This window comes from Coffea arabica, chromosome 5c (assembly GCF_036785885.1).
Source record: "Coffea arabica cultivar ET-39 chromosome 5c, Coffea Arabica ET-39 HiFi, whole genome shotgun sequence".
Lineage (NCBI taxonomy): Eukaryota > Viridiplantae > Streptophyta > Magnoliopsida > Gentianales > Rubiaceae > Coffea > Coffea arabica.
In genome coordinates, this window is record NC_092319.1 from 2,426,159 (window position 1) to 2,440,647 (window position 14,489).

The 14,489-nt window shown below is 34.7% G+C and overlaps 1 protein-coding gene across 2 annotated transcripts; it reads left to right on the top strand.

Annotated features, from left to right (window-relative positions):
- Window positions 1–1,865: 1,865 nt before the first annotated feature.
- On the top strand, window positions 1,866–5,405 carry LOC113691019 (caffeic acid 3-O-methyltransferase-like). 2 transcript variants are annotated; one of them, XM_072050416.1, is made up of 4 exons: window positions 1,866–2,464; window positions 3,350–3,660; window positions 4,043–4,119; window positions 4,954–5,405. In XM_072050416.1, exons 1-4 carry the CDS (start codon window positions 2,013–2,015, stop codon window positions 5,248–5,250), a joined length of 1,137 nt encoding a protein of 378 aa, XP_071906517.1. In that variant the 5' UTR covers window positions 1,866–2,012; the 3' UTR covers window positions 5,251–5,405. The 2 variants fall into 2 exon arrangements, with proteins under 2 accessions (XP_071906517.1, XP_027064988.1); XM_027209187.2 differs by having other exon boundaries at window positions 1,870–2,464; window positions 4,055–4,119.
- The last annotated feature ends 9,084 nt before the right edge of the window (window positions 5,406–14,489 follow it).

The window sequence follows — 14,489 nt, forward strand, 5'->3', positions numbered from 1 at the left end:
TCCCCTCTATAAAACTGGCCTTTTTCTTATTTTTTGATCGTCAACGAATATATCAGTTTATCAAGATATATATAATAATGAATCTGTCCTCTGTTAAAAAATTCACAACCCAAATTTACAAATGCAATTTGGAACCTAGTAGGGTCACTAGATTTGTAAAATTATAGTTAGATCATCAAAATTTTGTGAATCTAATTCCACGCATAAAACTAAAAGATACCTTGATCATTGATTTTGAGTTCAAATTCTTATATTTCACTGATAAGTTTTGGAATGACTTGAACTTTATGCTATTAGCCTATAATGATAGAAATAAGTAAGTATCTTGATCGTAGACCATTGGTGTCTTTGGATACATAATTTATTTTAGATATTAAATTTGTTGTATTATAAATATATTATCCAACCTTTTTATATATTCAACTGTCTTCTTATTGCACATTAATCACAACACAAAAAAGTAGCATGCTAATTATTAAAATATTTTTTAAAATAATTTTTATAAGTCACGTTTTTTTAATGTTTTCATTTCATTTCCTTTTGTTTATGCAGAAACTGGAACATGGGCTGCTGGGACTTTTATACATATGGTAGTTAAGATTAAAGTAAATTTGAACGGGAGAGGTCCTGTCTTTTACACCTATGATAGGTAAGTTTTTCACTTTTCTTCTATCCCGTTTAATAATGCTAGAAATTGTTAAGTATTTTGATTGTAGAGCATAGGTGTGTTTGGATATATAATTTTTTTCCGAATATTATTTTGATTGTATCATTAAAATGTACTCCCTCCGTCCCAAAATAAGGGACGTTTTTGGAGATTCTAACTTATTATGCACAGTTCAATCAATTTGAATGCGAGACATTTTTTTCCAATCGTGCCCGTTTGACCGATATCAAATCTTAATTGCTGTCTACGGTGATGTGAAAAGAATCTGTGGGTCCATGTAAAATGTAAGTTCTTTTTCATGTTGTTGCCAAGCACGCGCCTATTTATGGCCATCAAAATTTTTGGTGCTGTCCACGCACCTTTTTTTTGGATGTCTATTTATTGCTTTTGTGGGTTCCATCATACTTGTTTTTTATTTTATCAATGTCTCTTTTGAGGCTACAAATGGAATGTTAGAGAAAAAAATTGTAGCGTGACTCAAATTTTGGGACATGAAAAAAGGTGAATTATGACAATAACAATAGGACGGAGGGAGTACTATTTTTTTATTTTTTTTAAACTGTTTTTTTTAATCTCACATTAATCACAACACAAAAAATATATGAAATTGTTAATTGACATACTCCAGCGACGATGCCTTTGTCCTTGGTCTGTTAGGAGAGAGGTGGTGCAAATCTGGCACCTGGTGGAGGGGGTTCAGTTTGAGCATTGTTACAGAGAGGCGAATAAGATTGCTGATATATTATCCAATGTAGGGGTCTCTCATCCTCAAGACCAGCTTCGAGTTTACTCTGCTGAGCAGGCTCTTCCCTTAGTGGCCCAGGGCGAATGTCGTTTAAATAGACTGGGCGTGGCGTGTCAGGGTAGGACGCGCGTAGGATGGGTGCCCGAGTGTCCATGTAATCGTCTTTTATGTTTGAATAATATAGAGCATTATTAAAAAACAAAAAAAAAACACAAAAAATATAGTGCGGTAATTATTAAAATAATTTATTCAACTATGTTAGTACTTGGAAAGTACACTTGAAGCTAATGGGGTTAGGTGGATTGTCATAATAGATCATAGAACAGGTACATTATAGATTTACCAAAAATAATAATAAATTATAATTTTTATAAGTCACGTTTTTTAATTTCTTGCTGCATTTCCTTTTGTTTCTGTAGAAACTGGAACGTGGGCTGCTGGGACATTTGCACCAATGGTACGTAAGCTTAGAGGCTCCGTCTCCTTAAATACTGGTACAAGGCGAAAGCTTAGTCACCAGGGCGAATCCACAATTCAGTGAACATAGAGTAGAATCTGTAGTTAGTAGGCCGGTGGGATCTTTTGAAGTGTAGTAGTAATATGGATTCTTTAGCAGAAACAACCAAGAACCAAGTTGTACTAAAAGAAGAAGATGAAGAAGAAGAGCACTTCTCGTACGCCATGCAGCTAGTTACCTCCGCAGCGCAGCCCATGGTGTTGCTTGCTGCCATCCGGCTCGATGTGTTCGAGATCATCGCCAGAGCTGGTCCCGGTGCTCAACTGTCGCCTTCAGAAATTGCGGCTAACGTGTCTTCAGAAAACCCAAATGCCGCTGCTATGCTGGATCGAATGTTGCGGCTTCTGGCAAGCTACTCGGTGCTCACCTGCTCCGTTGCCACCGACGTGGATGGCGATCATGAGATCCAAACGCCGACAAGAGTGTATGGATTGGCGCCGGTGGCCAAGTTCTTTGTACAGAACAAAACAAAGGGAGGAGGTTCACTTAGCTCCCTGCTGGCTTTGCTTCAAGATAAGGTCTTCATTGACAGTTGGTGAGATTTTCACTTTTCTTTTATCCTGTTTAATAAAAACAAAAACTCCTATAGTTGAGATTGCTCCTTTGTGGATGCATAGTGCCTGGTCCAAAAGCGATTCACTACCCTAAGAAACTCCATCGACCCCTCTTCTTTTGTTTTAACGTAGAGTAAGAATAGAAATGAACTTGAGGTAGGAATTATTACAATCATGATTGGCCAAGAAAAAAAATGCACGGCTGAGATTATTAATTGGGAATAATTTTTAACAATCATGATCCCACCAAAATATATACTGAACTTACACCGTGTTTAAAATGATTAACATTGTAATCCAATTCATTTACATAACCGGTAAGGAACTGTTCCGGCCCCTAGTCCATTAAATATTATCAGTATCTGGGAACAAAAAAAGAAAAACAAATCACTCCTTTGCTTCTAACCATGCCTTGACCTACAAGTTGTAATTCTAAGATGCACGTAGCCATTTTGTTAGTGATGGTCTTTATTCCTCTGCAAAAGGATTACTTTTAGAGTGATTTTCTTCTAGAATCTCTACTTCGATCTCAACTACCTCCAAAATCCATCATACATGATCTCAACATATATATTCTCAAGAATTTGAATGGTTTTCTCCAACTCTTCATCTGTTTGACAAGACAATTCTTTTGTAAAATATCAAATCCATAGACTATTATATTTAAAGTAGCACACTGATTACTCAAGACAACATTAAACTGATCACGGATTTGATGTTATAGACCTATAATAAATTTTGTTCATAGTTTTCATTGTGAGTTCACGTGTAAACTGTATGGATGCTTTTCTTCCTTGCATGTATTTAAGAACAATTCGGCTTGTAAAAAGGTCTCCATAAAATATGCTTTTGGACCCAAAATTTAGGTACCAATTAGAAGATGCAGTTCGCAAAGGGGGAGATCCGTTTCACAGGGCGCATGGCACACATGCATTTGAATTTCTTGGAAGCGACCCCAGATTCAATGAGGTATTCAACAAGGCAATGATCCACCACACAGCTATCGTCATAAACAGAATGCTTGAACGGTACAAAGGTTTTGAGCACCTCAAAACTTTGGTAGATGTTGGTGGTGGTCTTGGAATGAACCTCAATATAATCACAACTAAATACCCTAGTCTCAAGGGTATTAATTTTGATTTGCCACATGTTATACAACATGCACCAGCCTATCCTGGTATAATTTTTGCTCTTCTCCATTTGTTGCTCAGTTATGTCTGCTCTTTTGCTTCATTACCCTTTAATTAACAAATTCAAAATAGCATGTGAGAACAAATAAAGAAACAGATGCAGAGATTTCAAAATAATCTCCGTTAAATTGCAAAACAAATGAGTTAGTTTTGGGGAAGAAAGGCACTTACCATCATGAGTTTTATAATTTTTTTTTTTTTTGGAATTAAAGAAGTTTCAATATGTTGTACGACACACTGTTATACTGAATCACAGGCTTCCACAAACTATTGCTTGAAAAGAAGAATTGTTTATTCCATAATCCACTGCATTAGAATAGGATTTTTTTTTTTTAAATCTGTAATCCATTACCTTCTACCCTTAATAAGGTAAATTTGCAGGAGTTGAACATGTTGGAGGAGACATGTTTGAAAGTGTTCCACAGGGGGATGCCATTTTTATGAAGGTAAGTTCAACTTTGAAGGAAATCTTATTAGAAGTCAGTCAGTCACAACAAATGCTATCTTTGAACAATATTCTGCAGATCTTTTCAATCTAATTATGTACAGTCCTTCTCTTTTGAACCATATTATGCAGATCTTCACAGTCTAATAAGTTACCCAACTTCTTATTTGAGTTGCATTTATTTTTACCACTTTAATCAATGAACATTTAGTTGTTAGGCAACAGACGCTTTAACTTTAAAGGTTACTTACACACATGGTTCAAAGACTCGGCCGAGTTTGAAACTCAACCGAGTCGTTACCGTCTCGGTCTCTCCCGATACGATTCCGAAATACTTGACTCACCGAGACATCATCGTGAAGGATTGAAATGGCCGAGTCACATCGAATCACTCCGAATCATCCCGAGTCAACTTGAATTTTTATTATTTTTACTAATTTTTAATTATCTTTGTTTATTATATTTTTTACAATTTTTAGAATATTAAATATTTTAAAAATTCGCATTTCGCCGAAACCGCGATTGATATGTCGAGACCGATGTAGAACGGCCCGGACCGCGACCGCGACTTTGAACCATGTTTACACATGTATATAACACTCTCTCTAACTTTAGCTATACTATATGGAATTTTAAATAATCAGGAAAGTATCTACAGATCAGGTGAATACTTATAGGTTAAGGGATAGGATAATGACACATTAGAAATATTAGTAGTTGAGAGTGATCTATAACTCTCAAGATCATAAAGTCTGTCATCCTCTTATGATGCTTTGTAAAAGGAGTGCCTTTTGTCTGGAATACTCACAGACAACATCCATCAATACTTTTGTAGTGGATACTTCATGATTGGGATGATGATCATTGCTTGAAGTTGCTGAAAAATTGTTACAAGGCTTTACCAGACAATGGAAAGGTAATAGCTGTTGACGCAATTCTTCCTGTGATTCCTGATGATAGTGCACGCGACAAAGCTACTTGCCAAACAGATCTTATAGTGGTGACTCAATATAAAGGAGGAATTGAGAGATATGAAACAGAGTTTCTTGCCCTGGCTACTGCTGCTGGATTTAAAGGCATAAGTGTGAAATGTTTCGTATGTAACTTGTGGGTCATGGAGTTCTATAAGTAGATGACTAGTTCATGGGGCATTGTACTTTAAAACCTTAAATGTTGTATGTTGAGTGATTGTTAATGTCATGGTGATCATCTGCAATCTACAGCGAGGAAAAAAAACTGCAATAGTGACCTCGTAAGAATAAATTTAAATATTGTTTTGTTTCCGAATATGATAATTATGATGGAGCTAAGGCAAGTATGATTTAGGTGTGGTTGGGTATTGTTATTTTACTTCATCCATGCCTTAGCATACTCCAAAAGACATGAAAAAAAGTTTTCTAATACAACACATTTACGTAAAAGTGCACTATCCTAACTATTAAAAGCGCCAAACGCTGAGGAACTCCTCATGTGAGCTGCCGGTTCTTTGGTGATTTTGTGCAGCCTTTGGGGCAATTTCGGCGGGAGGTTTCCTTGCTGCCTGCTTCTTTCTTTTGTTTTTTCCCATCTCCCATTTGGTGTTTCAACCTGGTGCTGCATGTAGGTTTTTAATGCCCCCAAGCCACAATTTATTTTGGTTTTGCCATGATGAGCCACAATTTGTTCCTGTTTTGCCATGGCTTGAGCCTAACATAAAAAAAAAAAAAAAAAAAATGGTGCCTGGTTTGGGACTGATACTACCTTTTCTAGCCATTAGGAAAATATAAATTTAGATTAACATTTTAGTATGAGTTTCGCTCCAAATTTCCTCTAAATTAGTCACCAAAAAGCCTGCTCCAAATTTTGTCTACACTCCTAACCAAAAAAAAAAAAATTACAAAAGGTCCTTGTGTGGTCACTTCTACAACACTTTTTGCACAAATTCCAAAACAAATTTCAGTATAATTTTGTTCGAAATTCAATTGAATATTTTAATACCAATTTTGTTCGAAATTCTTCTACATTACTTGAAAAGGAAAAGATGTATGGTGAGCTTTGTCTACACTCCTGACCAACAATAAATACATAAATAAATAAAGGGTCCCTTTAGTGCCCACTTATACAACACATTTTGCATGAATTCATTGCTACTACTTTTATGCATCATTTAATTACTTGAATTAAAAAACAAAATTTTAGTATAATTTTGTTCTAAGTAAAAAAAAAATAATACCAATTTTGTTCAAAATTTTTCTATATTACGAAAAAAGAAAATGAAGTATGGTCAGCTTTGATTACTTGCATACATTTTAAATAGTCAAAAAGTAATAATAGTAATAGATGATTAAACAAACAACATATAAAGTCTTGGTAAAAAATAATGGTGAGCTTTAATTACTTATATACATTTTAAATAGTGAAAAATAATAATAGCAATAGATGATTAAACAAACAACATATAAAGCAAAATTTATTATTTCCTGCTTGTTTCTCCAAGTTTTTCCCTTCCTTAAATGGCTTTTTTTCCTAACTATTACTTTGTATTAATAAACATAACGTAAAGAAAAATTCTAGGATAAATTTTGTTCCAAAATTTTCTATATTAGTGAAAGATGCTTGCAATTAATGAACGTAATCTAATAATCTAACAAAAAGAATAAGGATACTTTTGCTCCAAATTCCTCTATATTAGTGAAAAATTAGAAGCTTCCTTGATTGGTTACTTATTTAATGCTCTTTGGATATATTAACTATTACTATTTTTATGCACCATTTATTTATTTCTTCGTTGCTAAAAAAATAATAATAAAGGGTCCCTTGAGTGGCCACTTATAAAGCACTTTTTGCACAAATTAAAAAAAAATTAGTATAATGTTGTTCCAAATTCAATTGAATATTTTAATACTAATTTTGAAATTCTTCTACATTATTGGAAAAGAAGAAGATGTATGTTGAGCTTTGTCTATATTCCCGACCAAAAACAAAATAAATAAATAAAGGGTCCTTTTAGTGTCCACTTATATAACATTTTTTGTAGGAATTCATTGCTACTATTTTTATGCATCATTTAATTACTTGCATGGAAAAAATAAAAGTTTAGTATAATTTTGTTTCAGATTCAATTGAACATTTTAATACCAATTTATTCAAAATTTTTTTATATTGCTAAAAAGGAAAACGAAGTATGGTGAGTTTCAATTACTTGCGTACATTTTAAATAGTCAAAAAGTAATAATAACAATAGATGATTAAACAAACAACATATAAAGTTTTGGTAAAAAATAATGGTGAGCTTTAATTACTTATGTTTGTTTTAAATAGCCAAAAATAATAATAGCAATAGATGGTTAAACAAACAATATATAAAGCAAAATTTATTAGTTCCTATCTGTTTCTTTTAGTTTTTCCCATCCTTAAATGGCTTTTTTCCAAACTATTACTTTGTATTAATAAACATAGCGTAACAAAAAATTCCAAAATAAATTTTGTTCCAAATTTCTTAATATTAGTGAAAGATGCTTGCCATTAATGAACATAATCTAATAATCCTGTTTTGCCATGGCTCGAGCCTAATATATATATTAAAAAAAAAACATGGTGCCTGGCTTTGGATTGATTTGACTTTTTTTAGCCATTAGGAAAATATAAATTTAGATTAACATTTTAGTATGAGTTCCGTTCCAAATTTCTTCTACATTCCTCACCAAAAAATCTGCTCCAAAATTTGTCTACACTCCTTACCAAAAACAAAATTATAAAGGGTCATTGTGTGGCCACATATATAACACTTTTTGCACAAATTCAAAAAAAAAAATTAGTACAATTTTGTTCCAAATTCAATTAAATATTTTAATACCAATTTTGTTCGAAATTCTTGTACATTACTGGAAAGGGAAAAGACGTATGGTGAGCTTTGTCTACATTCCTGACCAACAATAAATAAATAAATAAAGGGTCCCTTTAGTGTCCACTTATATAACATTTTTTGCACGAATTCATTGCTACTAGTATTATGCATCATTTAATTACTTGCGTGAAAAACAAAATTTTAGTATACTTTTGTTCTAAGTTCAGTTGAATATTTTAATACCAATTTTGTTTAGAATTTTTCTATAGTACTGAAAAAGAAAATGAAGTATGGTGAGCTTTAATTACTTGCATACGTTGTATATACTCAAAAAGCAATAATAGTAATAGATGATTAAACAAACAACATATAAAGTCTTGGTAAAAAAATAATGGTGAGCTTTAATTATTTATGTACATTTTAAATAGCAAAAAAAATAATAATAGCAATAGATGATTAAACAAACAATGTATAGGAGAGTGAAAACACACAGGCGCGAACATACTTTGTCAAATGTTTAGGCGAGCATACATAGTCAACTGTTTAGAAAACTTCCTTTGTATTTGGTTTCTGTATTATGAATTAAAATTTGTTTTTAAAAAAAAAAAGAAAACAAACAATGTATAAAGAATAATTTATTGTTTCCCGCCTGTTTTTCTGAGTTTTTCCCCTCCATAAATAGCTTTTTTTCCTAACTATTACTTTGTATTAATAAACATAGCGTAAAGAAAAATTCTAGGATAAATTTTGTTCCGAATTTTTCTATTTTAGTGAAAGATGCTAGCTATTAATGAACATAATCTAATAATCTAACAGAAAGAATCGGCATACATTTTGCTCTTAATTCCTCTATATTAGCGAAAAATTAGAAGCTTCCTTAATTGGACACTTATTTAATGCTTTTTTGATATATTAACTATTACTATTTTTATGCACCATTTATTTATTTCTTCATTGCTAAAAAAATAATAATAAAGGGTTCTTGAATGGCCACTTATATAGCACTTTTTGCACAAATTCAAAAAAATTTAGTATAATGTTGCTCCAAATTCAATTGAATATTTTAATACCAATTTTGTTTGAAATTCTTCTACATTACTGGAAAAGAAGAAGAGGTATGGTGAGCTTTGTCTACATTCCTGACCAAAAATAAATAAATGAATAAAGGGTTCCTTTAGTGTCCACTTATATAACACTTTTTGTAGAAATTCATTGCTACAGTTTTTATGCATCATTTAATTACTTGTGTGAAAAAGCAAAATTTTAGTATAATTTTGTTCCAAATTAATTGAATATTTTAATACCGATTTTGTTCAAAACTTTTCTATATTGCTGAAAAGAAAATGAAGTATGGTGAGCTTTAATTACTTGTGTACATTTTATATAGTCAAAAAGTAATAATAGCAATAGATGATTAAGCATACAACATATAAAGTCTTGGTAAACAATAATGGAGAGCTTTAATTACTTATGTACGTTTTAAATAGCCAAAAAAAATAATAGCAATAGATGGTTAAACAAACAACATATAAAGCAAAATTTCCTCCCATTTCCTACCTATTTCTTTGAGTTTTTTCCCCTCCTTAAATGTTTTTTTTCTTAACTATTACTTTGTATTAATAAACATAGCATAACAAAAAATTTCAGGATAAATGTTGTTCCAAATTTCTCTATTTTAGTGAAAGATGCTTGCATTAATGAACATAATCTAATAATCTAACAAAAAAATCAGGTTACATTTTGCCTGAAATTCCTCTATATTAGCGAAAAAAATAGAAGCTTCCTTGATTGGACACTTATTTAGTGCTTTTGATACATTAGCTAGTTCTGTTTTATGCACCATTTATTTATTTCTTTGTTGCCAAAAAATAATTATTCTAACTTTTTTTGTGTTAAATGCGTTGAGCACCAATTGTTTCAATGAGTTTTAGATAATAGAAAAAGAATGTTTAACAGTTGGAAATGGCTACACATAGAGAATACAAGGCTGAATTTATTTTTACTTGCGTGCTTCTTTAAAAAGCTTTTTGCTTGATAAATTGTGTCCTAATTACTCCCTCTGTTCCATTTTGGTAGTATTTTTTTGTACATAGTTTAAGTAAAGCTGCTTAACTTTTAAAAGAATAAATCTAGTCTACTATTTTCTTAAAATACCATTAAACCAATATCAGAAGTTTGACTAATCACCATACCTTTCTCCCTTTCTCTCTCAACATCTCTCCCTCTCTTGCTTATTTTGAATTCTAGGGTTAGCCATGGCTGCCCTTCATCCTTCGGGTGAAGGGCAACCTATGCATCCATTACCATCAAAATGTTCCTTCACAGATATAGGGCATGTTTGACAAATAAATTTTCGGCTAAGTTTATTTGCTACAAATTTTTTAATAACTTTAGTTACAGTAATCTCCAAAACTTTTCAAAGTTTTTAAAATATATATTTCAAACTATCCAAAATTTACACACTTCAAAAAAAATTTTCACAATTTTTACAGTAAATTATAGCAAAATTTTAAACAAACACTCGAAAAAACTCATTTGCCAAATAGGGCCATAATCTCCTTTTCTTCTCCTACCTTAACGCCAACTTCTTGTCTCAAACCTAGTGAACTTTATAGGGAGGAACCAACATTATCCTTTTCAGGGGAAGATGTTTGGCTCCTCGCTGCTCCTTTCAAGTTTGTGCTCTTTAGAAAATTTCCAAAGGTCGGCCGTCCATGGAAGGGCTCAGAAAAGAATTCTTGGCTCTCGGCTTTAAGGGTCCTATATCCTTAGGACTTCTTGACCCTCAACACATCTTAATCAGATTCGAGTTGGAAGATAATTTCGGTAGGTGTTGGCTTCATGGATTCTAGTCTTTTCAAGGATTTGGCATGAGGGTATTTAAGTGGTCTCCAACCTTTCGCTGGACATGGAATCGTCGATTGTCCCAATCTAGATCCGGTTGCTGTGCCTTCTAGTACATCTTTTTAACAAGGGACCCTTGTTTTCCATATCTAAATTGGTATGTGAACCCTTAAGGCTGGGCGCATCGACAACAATGCTTGCTAGGCCGGCAGTGGCAAGGATTTTTGTTGACATGGATCTACCACGGCCCCTTCCTGAATGTGTTTGGATCTGGAATTGGTCCAATGGTTTTTGGCAGCGAGTTGAGTACCAGAATTTACATGATTATTGTGTGAACTATAAGAAACTTGGACACCATAGTAGTGCTTGTAGACAATTTAGTAGTTCAAGGAAGCAACCTGATAATAAGGACGGGAATATTGGGGGGGCGATGGGACAACAGAAATTTGGATCCCAAAGGATGGTCACAATCACTCAGAGGAACGAAATCACACTTTGTCAGATAGCAACTAGCATCTTCAAATTCGGACAATCAATTGTGGAGGAGCAAATGATGCTGAAGGACTTAGTCCCGGACAATCACTTGACACTAACGGTACAACATAATAGTCACAACCCTAGCTCGCAACAACCAACGAGTGACCAGCAATCAATGGATTTGAATCATAGCCGGAGCGCTTCCAAAAAATTAACCTCAGTGGTGCAATGGCAGCACCAGACCAAAACCTTGGAAACTCCAATGGAGCAACCACAGAATAAAGTTGTGCACTAGCAGGTAATTCCATTGGAGCTGGGGCAGAGTGAAGTTTTGCATCAGTAGGCATCAACAGTGTTGTAGTGTGAGACATTGCAGTAGCCATTAGAACCACAAACAAAATCGCTACCACAACTCCCCTTGACAGATTACAACACCTTCGCTAGCTCTATTATAGATTACCGGAAGCTTTATTCTAAATGAAGAGGAAACCTAGACTCAGTCTTGGATATTGAGGGACAGCAACATCAAAGTAAACCTCGTGAAATGCTGGTGGAGGACTTTATTCAATTCAAGAAAAAAGTAGACCACCTCTTTCCAATACCCCAAAAGGAGACGCAATTAGCCAAACGTTGGCAATGAAGGCGATTTCTAAACTTACCAAAGACTGTTGTAACTAGGCAGTTTTCAAAGTAATCCACAGAATCTTTCTCCCAATTTTAATTATGACGAGTATTTTGGTGCGGAATATAAGGGGCATAGTTGGTCGTGCCTTTTTGCATCGTTTAAAGAAGTTAATAAGGTTTCATTCAGTGTCGTTTTTAGTAATCTTAGAGCCTATGGTTGAGCGGGAACAATTAGATGGTTTTACAGCCAAGTTTGGCTTCCATCTTGGTGTTAGTAACTTTTCCAATAAAATATGGGTCATGTGGAAGGCAGGTTTTGCAGTAGATGTAGTAATTAATGCAGATCAATTTATTCATTTGGCTGTTGCTTAGGAGTCGTGGATTTTGTTTCTTATTGTTTCTTTATATATGCTAAATGTTCACAAATTGAAAGAAGATCTTTATCGTCGGACTTAGTTTCTTTGTCGGGTGGCTTGGTTTCTAAGCCGTGGCTGATAGGTGGTGACTTTAATGTTGCTGCGTCCATTGATGAAGACTTGGGCCGAGCACTACAGAACTTGAATGCAATGGTGAAATTTGCTGATTGTATTTCAATCTATGTGTTGAGATGCCTTGAATTAAATCTTCGACCTTCGCTGAGCTATACGGGGGTCTCGCTTATGGTATATATTAGTTACCGTATCTGTTTTATTTCGGGTCTTGTTTTGGGCCTATTTTTGGGTCCAGTCTGTTTTGTTGTATATATATACACCTTATTTTAGTCTGTAAACTATTCCGATTACAACTCTAATAAAATCTGATTTCCCCCAAGTTGTTCTTGTCTACTCCTGTTCGTTCTTCTGTTCCGCTGCATCTGTTATAACAAACCGGTATCAGAGCTCTAGGTTTGTCCTAGGGCTCGGATCACGCAATAACATGTTTGCTTTGAACATCAAGATCGACAAGTTCATCGGGAGAAATAGTTTCAGTCTATGGCAGATCAAGATACGGGCTCTGTTAAAGCAACAGGGTCTGTGGAGTCCGCTGATGAAGAAGAAATCGGATTCCGTTGATGAAGAGTCGATGAGTCTGGAGGAAAAGGCTCACTTGGCAATCATGCTGTGCCTGGCAGATGATGTCATCACTGAAGTCGCCGGTGAAGAAACTGCTGCGGGTTTGTAGGTTAAACTTGAAAGTCTCTATATGACGAAGTCTTTAACCAACAAGTTGCTCCTAAAGCAACGTCTGTTCGGTCTGCATATGCAGGAAGGTACTTCTCTTCGAGAACATTTAGATCAATTAAATACAATTCTTCTTGAATTTGCGTAATATTGATGTTAAAATTGAGGATGAGGATGCCGCGTTGATTCTGCTAGTGTCTCTACCGTTATCGTATGAGAATTTTGTTCAGTTTTTCATTGGCGGTAAAGATACAGTGACTTTAGAAGAAGTAAGATCAGCACTGCATAGTAGAGAGTTGTGCCATAAGGCGGCTGGTAATGTTACAGATAATCAGGCTGTTGGGCTAGTTGTCAGCAATGGTAAAGGAAAATTGGGGAAAAAGAAGTCCGGAAACAAGAAGCAGTTCTCTATAGGTCCCAAGCCGGATGATGTCTGTAACTATTGCAAGGAAAATAGTCATTGAAAATCTGATTGTCCTAAGAAGAAGAAATAGCAGGAAAAACAACACGCTTCAGCTTCAGTTGCAGAAAAGGAAGCGGAAAATTCAGAAGAAGACTTGGCCCTAATTGCAAACGAACCAACACATCACTCTGATGTGTGGGTTCTTGATTCTGGGGCGCCCTATCACAAATGTCCAAATAGGGAATGGTTTACAACACATGAGCAGATAGATGGCAGAAATGTCGTGATGGCTAATAGCGCTATCTGCAAGGCTGTTGGAATCGGTTCGATTAAGACCAGGACACATACTGGAAAAATTGTCACACTGAACGAAGTCAGGCACGTCCCAAAAATGACGAAGAATCTGATATCACTTAGTACTATTGACAGTAAGGGTTTCAGGTTCAGCGGAGGAAGTGGAGAGTTGTGCATCAGTAAAGGTTCATTAGTGGTTCTCAAAGGAGTTAAACATGGCACCCTGTACATCTTACAAGGTTCTACGCTAACAGGTTCTGCTGCTACTACTGTTGCGTCTTCTGAAGATCGCAGGTCTGATATGACCAAGCTGTGGCACATTAGGCTTGGTCATATGAGTGAAAGGGGGATGCAGATTCTGTCTAAACGTGATTTTCTAGAAAGCCACAAGGTCACCGATCTTAGATTCTGTGAACATTGCACTTTCGGTAAACTACATCGCAGAAAGTTTGGGAAGGCAATTCATAGGACAAAAGGCACACTGGATTACATCCATTCTGACTGTTGGGGTCCTTCGCGAGTTGAGTCTTTGGGAGGCTGTCGGTATTTTTTATCCATGATTGATGATTATGCAAGGATGACTTGGGTAATCATTATAAAGGAAAAAAGTGAAGCTTTCAAGAACTTCAAGCAGTGGAAGGCCTTAGTGGAGAATTAAACTGGAAAGAAGATTAAAAGGCTGAGAACTGATAATGGTCTGGAATTCTGTTCAAAGGAGTTCGATGAGTTCTGCAAAGATGAAG